At 40.5% G+C, this 12125-nt stretch overlaps 2 protein-coding genes across 8 annotated transcripts in view; one reads left to right on the plus strand and one right to left on the minus strand.

The window, feature by feature from the left end:
- Positions 1 to 4017, minus strand: part of chek2 (checkpoint kinase 2) — a 92931-nt gene extending 88914 nt beyond the window's left edge. For 2 of the 3 annotated variants that reach the window (XM_073065948.1, XM_073065949.1), the window contains exon 1: positions 3244 to 3943. In XM_073065948.1, the coding sequence (XP_072922049.1) occupies positions 3244 to 3487 (244 nt within the window). In that variant the 5' untranslated portion in view covers positions 3488 to 3943. The other variant, XM_073065947.1, reaches the window with a different exon arrangement.
- The window catches only part of lrrc74b (leucine rich repeat containing 74B), a 161672-nt gene continuing 152924 nt past the window's right edge, over positions 3378 to 12125 (plus strand). For 4 of the 5 annotated variants that reach the window (XM_073065950.1, XM_073065951.1, XM_073065954.1 and 1 more), the window contains exon 1: positions 4472 to 4640. In XM_073065950.1, the coding sequence (XP_072922051.1) occupies positions 4485 to 4640 (156 nt within the window). In that variant the 5' untranslated portion in view covers positions 4472 to 4484. Of the gene's footprint in view, positions 3493 to 4471; positions 4641 to 12125 lie in introns of those variants that run through there. The other variant, XM_073065953.1, reaches the window with a different exon arrangement.

Here is a 12125-nt window from a genome sequence, read left to right on the forward strand (position 1 = left end):
AGAAAGCTCATCTCTGTCCCAGGATACTAACGGACTTTTACCGCTGTACCATTGACAGCATACTCACCAACTGCATCTCAGTGTGGTACGGCAGTTGTCCCGTATCAGAACGCAAAGCACTCCAGCATGTGGTGAAAACTGCCCAGCGGATTGTCGGCACCCAATTGCTCACCATTGAGAACATCTACCATAAACACTGCCTGGGCATTATCAAGGATGCATCTCACCCTAACCACGGACCGTTTACCTTCCTTCCATCCAGTAGGCGCTACAAGAGCCTGTGCTCCCGCACCAGCAGGCTTCTTCCCCGAGGCTGTGACCCTGCTGAACCTCACATCACAGCACTAAGCAGTATTGTACCCATATTGTACTGTCTCAGTACTTTTATATTTGTGTGCTGTAGCACTTACTTATTATTCGCAGTTATTTTGTAAATAACACTATTCTTTGCATTTCTGGTTAGATGCTAACTGCATTTCATTTGGTTTTGTATCTGTACTCTGCTGTTTAAAAAGGCTCTAAACATAAACGAGGAAGTTATAAGCCAGTGAGTCTGACATCAGTTGTGGGAAAATTATTGGAAGATATTCTACGAGATCAGATATCCCAAGTATTTGGGACGACATTGACTGATTAGAGATAGTCAGCATAGCTTTGTACATGGTAGATCATGTCTACTCAATCTTTTAGAGTTTTGTCAATGAAGTTTACAGGAAAGTGAATGAACGCAAGGCAGGGGATGTCTACGTAGACTTTAGCAAGGCATTTGATAAGGTCCTGCATGGGAGGTGATCAAAAAGGTTCAGTCACTCGGCATTGAGATAGTAAACTGGATTAGACATTGGCTTTGTGGGAGAAGCCAGAGTGCGGTAGTAGAGGGATTTCCTCTTAGACTGGAGGCTTGTGAATAGTGGTGTGCCACAAGGATCGGTGCTGGGTCCTTGTGCTGGGATCTAAATCAATGATCTGGAGGATAATGTGGTCAACTGGATCAGCAAATTTGCAGATGACACTAAGACTGAGGGTGTAGTGGACAATGAGGAAAGCTATCATGGCTTGCAGAGGGATCCGTATCAGCTGGGAAAATGGTAGATGGAACTTAATGCAGACATGTACGAGGTTTTGCACTTCGGTAGGACCAACCAGGGTAGGTCTTATACAGTAAACGATCAGGCACTGAGGAGTGTGGTAAAACAAAGGGATCTGGGAATACAGGTACATAATTAATTGAAAGTGCTGTCACAGGTAGATGGGGACATAAAGAAAGTTTTTGGCACATTGACCTTCGTAAGTCAATGTAATGAATACAGCAGATGGGATGTTATATTGAAGTTGTATAAGACATTGGTGAGGCCTAATTCGGAGTTTTGTGTGGGGTTTTGGCCACCTACCTACAGGGAAGATGTAAACAACTTAGAAAGAGCACAGAGAAAACTTACAAGAATATTTCCGGAACTGTATAGATCGTTGGAAGAATGAAATTTCCAGCTGTATTCCACTTGAAAAAATTACTTATAATTTTAAGAGATAAATATGAAACATTTTTGAAAATTTGGCGTTCTTATTTACAAAAGACAGGATTAAATATATAGGTGCTCCGAAGATAAAATAATTGGTTATTTGGGGAAAGAAATAAATATATATACTAAAGTTATTACGAACTCCATGGAGCATGTGGGGATCTTCCGATATCCAGGCACTCTTTCTTTCTTTTTTTTTCTTTTTTTCTATAGGGATGTTAGGTGGGAGGGGCTAAGGGGAGGGGTATATATTTTTTTCTTTCTGTAATCATTTGAAAACTCAATAAAAAAAGTTTTTAAAAAAAAGAATATTTCTGGAACTGGAGGACCTGAGTTATAAGTAAAGATTGGATAGGTTGGGACTGTATTTTGTAGAACATAGAAGACTGAGAGGAAGTTTGATAGAGGTATACAAAATTGAGGGGTATAGATAGGGTTAATACAAGAAGGCTTTTTCTACTGAGGTTGGGTGGGACTACAACTGTAGATCATGGATTAAGTCAAGTCAAGTCACTTTTTATTGTCATTTCGACCATAACTGCTGGTACAGTACATAGTAAAAATGAGACGTTTTACAGGACCATGGTGCTACATGAAACAATACAAAAACTACACTGAAACTACATAAAACAACACAAAAACTACACTAAACTACAGACCTACACAGGACTGCTTCGGTGCTTTTTGCCAGATGGCAGGAGGGAGAAGAGTTTGTATGAGGGGTGCATGGGGTCCTTCATAATGCTATTTGCTTTGCAGATGCAGCGTGTGGTGTAAATGTCTGTAATGGCAGTAAGAGATGAAAGGTGAAAGTTTAAAGGGAACATGAGGGGAAACTCCTTGATTGAGAGAGTCATAGGAGTGTGGAATGAGCTCCCAGCGCAAGTGGTGCATGCAAGCTCAATTTCAATGTTTAAGAGAAGTCTGGATAGGTACGTGGATAGTAGGGGTATGGAGGTCTATGGGCCCAGAGCGTGTTGATGGAAGTGGGCAGTTTAAATGGTTTCGGCATGGACAGATGGGCTGAAGGGCCTGTTTACATGCTGTACTTCTCTGACTGTACTGCTGCCTCAAAACATCTCATGACGTAGACCATGTCAGTGATAATAGACCTGATTATGATGTGTGTCCATGAAAGAATTACTTTGTGGTGTCTGTTTCAAGATAGCCAAAGTAGAAATAGTTGCAAAAACTACCAATACAATAATTGGTTGAAGTACAGGTAAAGACGTTTCAAAATCAAAAACCATACTTTGTTTTTTTCTCCAGAAGACTAGAGATGCATTTCACAAAACGCAGAATGCTAGTTCCCCCAACAAGACTGCTTTTGTAACGACAAGAAGTTGTGTAGACGCTGGAAATCCAGACTAATACACACAAAATGCTGGAGGAACTCAACAGGTCTTCATCGGGACTGCCTGAAACGTCAACTGTTTATTCTTTTTCATATACAGTATCTGACTGACCTCCTGCATTTTGTATTTATTAATCGACCTTTACAAAGTTTGTGTGTCAATTCAAAACTACTAAGTGAGCAAGAACTCTCAATGAAAGGTCAAAATGCTACTCTTAAGGTTCTAGAAGAAAGGCATCCATCCCCAAGCTACGAGTTAGTTGTCAAGCTCAAAACACAGTACGCTTGCACACGAATTCTGCCGACATCCAAAGTTACAAAAAATCATTTTCTTCGTGCGATAAGAGAATGTTAAATTACGTGATTTACCCAGATTCCAAAATCCGCTTTCTAGTGCCCAAAGCCGTCCCCACGGCGTCAGTGGTTCCTCCTCTGGGATTGGAGCGAGGTCCTGAGAAGGAGCAGAATCCAAAATGACCGTGGCACTGCCTGCGGAGGAGATGCTGCTGGATCCGGTGGCACTGGAGGACGAGGCGCTCTGTGATTGAGACTGCGAATGTGACTGGGATTGAGACTGGGACTGGGATGCCCCACTAACATTCTCCTTCGACATTCCTGGTTGGTATTTGGTTCCAAAATATATATTGGGGAAAGACTTGAATCACCAAGCTCTAATTAAAAATTAAAAGAAATTAACTTCTACTTACAAACTGAAAAAAATCTCCACGCCTGCCCTGAGTTAGTCAGAGAAACTGTTTTACCCCAACTTTAGACATGGGATTGTCACCGTGAAGTCAACCCGTTGACTACTGGCAAAAGGCACATCAGTGACAAAGCGGGGAAGGCCAGCAACTGCAAAGCGAGACGGCGCGGATGGAGGAAGAGAAGGTGAAATAATGAACCTCTATAAGGGTGCGGGCGGTTCAAGGGAAGAAAGTCAGGTCTGGCCCAGACATCAACCCGACCGCTTACCACCTCCCCTGTATTGAGTTTTTGCCAACGCTAGTTACTTTCAAAATAAACGCATTTCAATCCTAATATCCCACCATAACCTATATTTCTCACTCAAACTCACTTCTTCGTGGAGAGCACGTGGCGTTAACTTGTCACCTTTGACCTCCCGGCGCTGCCCTCCCTTTAAACAGTATGATTTACAATTTCTACTACATAGGTGTAAGCCAATCATGGAATGAATTAAAACACTAAAATATAAGTCATTATTATTTTAAAATTAACTTAACGGCGCAAGGCATTCTGGGTTAGCCTCCGCCACGGCTCATGAACATTTATTTTAAAAATATCTTATTAAAAGGGGTTTGGAGTTCTTCTCGGCTAAATGTATTTCTCGCTGTTGATTTAATCAAAAAAACAAACTATATTGCTAGTTACTGGGGAAGCTGGAGCGGGGGGGCGGGCAATGTTCCGTCGTCATGACAACAGAGCAGCAACGGGTGAGTCAACCTAACTTGCTGGTCAGACGAACGCCGGCCCTCGCGTTCTGTCCGATTAAAAACTTACAGGTCTGCCCATCACCGAATGGCTATTGGCTGTCTCAGCTGACAATCACCTGTAGCCGGGCTAGGTTGAGGCGCGGGCTTTGTGGGTGAGTCATGGAACTGAGTAAGGGACAAGAGAGTGAGCCGGAGTCCTCTCCGAGGGAGCAGAGTAAGGAGAATTCAGGTGGTACCCTGCACCTTATGGACATCGGTAGCAGACTGCCCAACAGGCCGAGCAATCCTCCAAGCCGAGGCAGTGTGGACAACAGAGTAAGGGGATACAGCACTAGCACTATGCTGCTCGCATTATACAGCACCTACACTATCTCCAGAAGAAGTGTTAAAGAAGATCTGGACCATAGTTATAAGGCTTGCATTTATAGAGCACCTACCTCCTGTTACGGAAACAATGAATCTTGATCATAATAGCAAGGGTTTTATTTATATATGAAAACAAAATGCTGGCAGAACTCAGCAGGCCAGACAACATCTATGGGAGGAGGTAGTGACGACGTTTCGGGCCGAAATCCTTCATCAGGAGAGAGGTTGTCTGGCCTGCTGAGTTCTGCCAGCATTTTGTGTTTTAATTTATATCCAGCATCTGCAGATTCACTCGTGTTGTCTTTTATTTATGTAGCTCCTTTAGTATCTCTAGGAGCAGAGGCGATGTAGATGGTAAATTGGTTTATCATGGTTACAGTATAGTGGAAAAGACTGCAGATCTTTCATCGAATCTGTATATCGAGGTAATAAAAGGGAAAAACAATCACAGAATGCAGAATAAAATATTACAGTACAGAGAACGGAGGCAGGCAATAAGGTGCAAGGCCATGATAAAGTAGATTGTAAGGTAAAGAGTCCATTTTAACTTCTGGACATAATTACAAATCTTGCTTTTGTATATCACCTTTGCAACCTCGAGAAGTGGGAATAATGAAGGTTTTGACCATAATTGCAGCTTGAGTATCCATAGCAGCAGGGGCAATGACAGTATTTACCATAATAAGAGGGTTTACTTTTATATTGTACCTTGAATGGCTCTAGGAGCAGAGGTAATAAAGTTGGCATTTATACATTGTAGCACCTTCATGTTTTCTTAGACCTGAGACAATGAAAGTCCAAAGCAACTTGGTAGAGATCAAAACTATAAACAGTTTTCCATATTATTAGTACCTTGTAAATTTTCATTTAAAAACGTTTTATGTCATGCCCCTTGTAATAGAGGTCAGATTCCATTAATCTTATTAAATTGTGCTGTATCTGAATGGTAAATGATGGTATTTCATGGACTTAAACACACAAATCTCTTAATCCATGAGATATAGGAGCAGAATTATGCCATTTGGCCCATCGAGTTTGCTCTGCCATTTCATTATGGCTGATCCATTTTCCCTCTCAGTCCCAGTCTCCTGCCTTTTCCCCATATCCTTTCATCCCCTGACCTATCTTATCAATCTTATCAACCTCTACCTTAAATATACATAAAGACTTGTGGAGGGGCTGTCTGTGGCAAACAAATTCCACAGATTCACCACTCTGGCTAAAGAAATTCTTCTTCATCTGTGTTCGAAAGGAGACCTCTCTATTCTGAGGCTGCGTCCTCTGGTCTTAGATTCCCCCATCATAGGAAATATCCCCTCCGCATCCACTGTATTGCGGCCTTTCAACATTTGATAGGTTTCAATGTCACCTTCACCAGTGCTTTATAAAGCCTTAACTTTAGATCTATCCCTGCTTTTATATTCTAGTCCTCTCGAAATAAATGCTAACCTCACTACTGACTCTACTTGCAAATTAACCTTCAGGGAATCCTGCATGAGGATTCTCAAGTCCCTTTGCACCTTAGATTTTTGAATGTTCTCTCAATTTAGAAGATAGGCTATCCTTTTATTTCTTTTTCCAAAGTGCATGGCCATACACTTCCCAACACTGTATTCCATCTACAGCTTATTTCCCATTTTCCTAATCTAAGTCCTGTGGCCTCGCTGCTTCCTCAAAACCACCTGCCCCTCCACCTATCTTCATATCATCCACAAACTTGGCCACAAAGTCATCAATTCCATCACCTAAATCATTGACATGTAATGTAAAAAGAAGCAGTTCCAACACATATCTCTGTAGAACACCACTAGTCACTGGCAGCTAGCCTGAAAAGGTTCCCTTTATTCCCACTCTGCCTCCCACCAATTGGTCAATGCTTTATCCATGCTAATATCTTTCCTGTAGCATCACATTCTAACAATCTGAAATCTAATCTCACCTTTCTTTGATATTTTATGTATCTGAAGAAGCTTTTGGTATCTTCTTTAATATTGGCTAGCTTAGTAAAGTATTCTATCTTTTCTTTCTTTATGAATTTTTTATTTGCCTTCTGTTGGTTTTTAAAATCTTCCCAGTCATCTACCTGCCCACTATTTTGTGTTCTATTATATGTGCTCTCTTTGGCTTTTTTGCTAGCTGTGACTTCTGTGGTCAGCCCCGGTCGTGTCATCCTGCCTTTAGAATACTTAGTCCAGTTTGGGATGTACTGTATATGTCCTGTGCTTTCTGAATTGCTCCCAGAAATTTCAGCCATTGCTGCTCTGCTGCCATCCCTGCCAGTGTTCGTTTCCAATTAATTTCGGCCTGGTTCTCTCTCATGCTTCTCTATTTACTGCAAAACGAATACATCTGTCTTAGCTGCTCCTTCTCAAATTGCAGCGTGAATTCCATCATATTATGATTACTTGCCCCTAAGGATTCCTTAGGGAGATGAGAGGACATACAGAAGCTAGATATACCAGCTAGTTGAGTGGTGTCGCAGCAACAAACTTGCACTCACATCAGTAACACCAATGAGTATTCACCAATGTGGATGTCAGAAAGTTTAAGACGAGGGAACACAAACCAGTCCGCATAGAGGGACCAGAAGTGGAGAGAGTGAGCGCTTTCAAGTTCCTGGGTGTCAAGATCTCTGAGGATTTAACCTGCTCTCAACATATCGATGCAGCTATAAAGAAGGCAAGACAGTGGCTATGTTTCATGATGAGTTTTAGGAGATTTGGTTTGTCACTTAAAACAGATACAAAACTTCTATAGGTGTACTGTGGAGAGCATTCTGACAGTCTGCATCACTGACTAGTATGGAGGGGCTACTACACAGGATTGAAAGGAGCTACAGAAATTTTTAAAATTACCGGTAGTCAGATCCATCATGGGTACTAGCCTCTGTAGTATCAAAGACATCTTCAAGGCGTGATGCCTCAGAAAGATGGTGGCCATTATTAAGGACCCCCGTCACCCAGGACATGCCCTCTCCTCATTGTTACTGTCAAGAAGAAGGTACAGAAGCCTGAAGGCACACACTCAACAATTCAAGAAGAGTTTTTTTCCCTCTGCCATCTAATTTTTAAATGGACATTGATGCCATGAACACTACCTCACTTTTTAAATTATTTCTGTTTTTGAATTATTTTTAATTTAACTTTAAAATACATATATGTGCTTACTGTAATTAATGTATTTATTTTTGTCTATATTATCATGTATTACATTGTACTGCTGTCGCTAAGTTAACAGATTTCACAATATATGCCGGTGATACTAAACCTGATTCTGATTCTGATTCTTTACCTTAAGCTCTCTTAACTAATTCTGGTTTATTGTACAACACCCAGTCCAGAACAGCTGATCTCCTAGTGTGTTCAACCATGAGCTGCTCTAAAAAGCCATTTCATAGGCATTCTAGGAAATCCTCCTCAACTTGCATACTGAAATCCTTAATGACAATCATAACATTGCCCTTTTGGCATGCATTTCGTATCTCCCATTGAAATTTGAAGACCACATCTTTACTACTGTTCTCTACCACACTTCTGTAGATATGTGATGTAGAATATGTGTGATGTGATGAAGAACAGGTTGCATTATGGCCTAATATGGAAACACCTATGTCCTTGAATGGAAAAACCTGCAAAAGGAAGTGGATACGGCCCAGTCCATCATGGGTAAAGCCCTCCCCACTGTTGAGCACATGGAGTGCTGTCACAGGAAAGCACAATCAATCAACAGAGACCCCCACCATCCAGGTCATGCTCTCTTCTCACTGCTGCCATCAGGAGCAAGCTACAGAAGCCTCAGGACCCACACCACCTGATTCAGGAACAGTTATTACCCCTCAACTATCAGGCTCTTGAGAATCAGCAGGGATAACTTCGCTTACCCTATCATTAATCTGGTCCCACAATCTATTGACTCACTTTCAAGGGTGCTTGATGTTATGTTCTCAATACTTTTGCTTATTTATTTATTATTGTTATTTTTTTCTTTTGTATTGGTACAGTTTGTTGTCTTGCACATTGGTTGTTTGTCCATTCTGTTGGGTGTGATCTTTCATTGATTCTATATGTTTCCTAGATTTATTGAGTATGCCCAGAAGAAAACAAATCTCAGGGTTGCATTTGCTGACATAAAGGTATAAGTACTTAGATAATAAATTTACTTTGAACTTTAATTCTGTAGTCCTTATTGGATTAAACAATGCCTTTTTTCACTTTACTTTCTTATGTACCCATATTATTCAATATTTGCCAACTTCTTGCTCACTCAGTCTACTTCCCTTTGCAAAATCTTTGTGTCTTCCTCAATTTGCTAACCTGCTTCTTTATTTATCGTCAACAAATCTGCATTTGGTTCGTTGATCTGCTATTAATGCATGTTGCAGGGAGGCAGTTGAGATCACAGAATGGCCCATTTATTCTAACTCTGTTTTCTATAAATTAGCCAATCCTCTATCTCTCTATCTATACTGATACATTATCATCAACCTATGTGCTTATGTGCTGCAGTCCTTTGGGACCTTTACGGAAAGAAAACAGAATATGATATAGTTGTGAACTGTTGTAAATGTAGGAAAATGGCAATGTATTGGTATGTAAAAAGCAATGTGATAATAGCCAGATAACACACACAAAATGCTAGTGGAACACAGCAGGCCAGGCAGCATCTATAGGGAGAAACACTGTTGACATTTCAGGCCAAGACCCTTCGTCAGGCGGGTCTCGGCCCGAAACATGCTTCTCCCTATAGATGCTGCCTGGCCTGCTGTGTTTCACCAGCATTTTGTGTGTGTTGTTTGAATTTCCAGCATCTGCAGATTTCCTCGTGAATGGCCAGATAATTAGTTTCTAATCATTTGATTGAATTGTAAGTGTTCAGATGATATGAACATTTCGGGCACATTGCAATGCTCTTGGTTGGAAACCTATTATTTTCCTTCTAACCTGTTTACTTCATTTGCACATCAACTTGGCTCAATTCTCCTGCCACACATTGGGGTAATTCAGTGGCCATTCCAAAGGTGGTCAATTAATTTTACAGTAGTGGCCAAATACCTTCCCATAATCACCAACTAATCTACAGTGTCTATAATGGCCAACTAATCTTACAATAGTCTTACACCTTCCCAAGCAATGTTACAGCAGCACTACCCTTACACCAAATGATTGTTAGCATTTTTAGAAATATCTGGGGGTGTGTCAGTATTTCTAGTGATCCACTGGAGTATGAAAATATGTACAGTCTGTCAATGTTTATGGTGATCTACAGGAGAGAGTCCCGAAAGATGCCAAATTATGCAGAGATCTTCATTTGTAGATGTCTCCTAATATTCTTGTGATCCCATGGGTATGTTATTTTTATAGACACCCCAAGGTGTCAATAAATGCAAATTTCCCAGTCACATAGATTTGAAAAAGATTGTATTCCAATAATCCATAAGCAGTTTTAATAACGCCACTTTGCCAACTTTACTCTAAAAGTAAGAAAATTCCTTATTGAACACTGAATTGAAATGTAACAAGATTTGTGTTGTGTTTTCCTTTTGGGCAGCTTCTACCCCACCAGTATAAGACTATAAAAAAGTTTTCTAAAATCCACTCCTCATCTCACATTCTATCTCATTATAATTTTGTACCTTATTGTTTAACTACAGTGCACTTTTTCTGTTGCTATTACAGTTTATTCTGCATTATTATTGTTTTACCTTGTTCTCCATCAATGTGCACCTATAAAGAAATGATGTGTATGCAAGATAAGCTTTTCACTGTGTCTTGGTACATGTAACAATAATAAACCAATTCAATTGATAGGAGATTTTTTTCTTCCTGAGGTTTTAATTTTCCTCTGCTGCACAACTGGTTTAAAAGTAAAACCATCTAAAACATAAATCTTGGAAGATAAAAGATAAGGGTGGCATGTTAGTTTAACAGTTAGCGCAACACTTAACATGGGCAGTGATCACTGGGGTTCAATTCCATCTACTGGAAGGAGTTTGCATGTTCTCCCCATGACTACATGGGTTTCCTCCATGTGTTCTGGTTTTCTGCTGCATTCCAGCGACAAATAGACTTGGGTTAGTAAGTTCTGGGCATAATGTGTTGGAGCCGGAAGCATAGCAATACTTTTGGGCTTCCTCCAGCACGTTATCAGACTGTTGGCAGTTGACACAAATGACGTATTTCACTCTATGTTTTGATGTAAACATGACAAATACAGCAAATCATTATTTTTCTGACATTCCCATCATCTCCCACCACTATATTCTACCCAAGTGGTCACAGAAAGAATATGCAAATTCCACATAGACGGCATCTGGGGTCAGGATCCAATCCAGGTTGCTGGAGCTGCGAGGCAGCAGTTCTACTGGCTATACAACCATGCCACCATAACTTCCAATTGATGTTAACTTTTGATAGAATACTAAGATCAGGAAATCCTCTCATGAATCCCCTGGCCACACTTTCTTCCTTTAAATTTAGAGGAATAAATGTTTTTGTTGTAGAGAATGGAAAATTTTGTTTTTAATTCCTTTGCAGGATATTGGATTGTTAAAGCACAGAATGAGGTTGCTTTGTCTTTGTGTATTGTTAACTCATTTTAAAGCAAATGTTAATCCAGTTTGACTCCTTTCTTCCCATAACACTCCGAGTTATTTCGTCTCAAACGCCAATGAGATTTTGTTTTGAAAAACCTTTCTGATTCTGTCTCTACCACCTGTACATCATTCATTTTTTTATCAATACTGTAAAATATGTACCCACTGTTGTTGAACCTCACATTAACAGGAACAGCTTCTGTTTTTTTATTCCATCTAAACCAGTCATGACCTTATTAACCTCGATTCAATCTCCTCTCAACGTTCTTTGCTCCAAGGAGAACAGCCATAGCTTCTGCATTCAAGTTATTTTTCCGTGGAACCAATGAAGACATTTATAGTTCATACCAGACTGTCCCTGACCTACAGAGGCAGTTTAGAGTCAACTACATTTGTTAGTCTGGAATGACCTACAGTCCAGATCTGGTAAGAATAGCAGATTCCCTTCTCTGTTGCACATTCAGACTCAGATTCTTTTTATTTTTCACATGTACATTGAAACATAGTGAAATGCGTCATTTGCGTTATCAGCCAACAACCTTAGGGTGTTCTGGGGTAGCCCACAACTGTCGCCACACATTCCGGTGCCAATATGAAATCATCACAATGTTCAGCAGAAATGACACACAGCAACGACAGAACAACAGCAGCAGAAGAAAGAAAAACAAGCCCCGTTCCTCCCTCCCTCCCAGCCACCCACCCACAGACTCACCCTGTCTTTCAACCCCAGACAAGCTATCTTCAGTCTCTTCACATTAGTGAACGAAGTGACAACCTGGTAATAATGATTAGTTACTCCCTTTAAAAACATGTTTTATTTATTTCCTTGAATTTAAATTACA

The sequence above is a fragment of the Hemitrygon akajei genome, chromosome 14 (assembly GCF_048418815.1).
Source record: "Hemitrygon akajei chromosome 14, sHemAka1.3, whole genome shotgun sequence".
NCBI lineage: Eukaryota > Metazoa > Chordata > Chondrichthyes > Myliobatiformes > Dasyatidae > Hemitrygon > Hemitrygon akajei.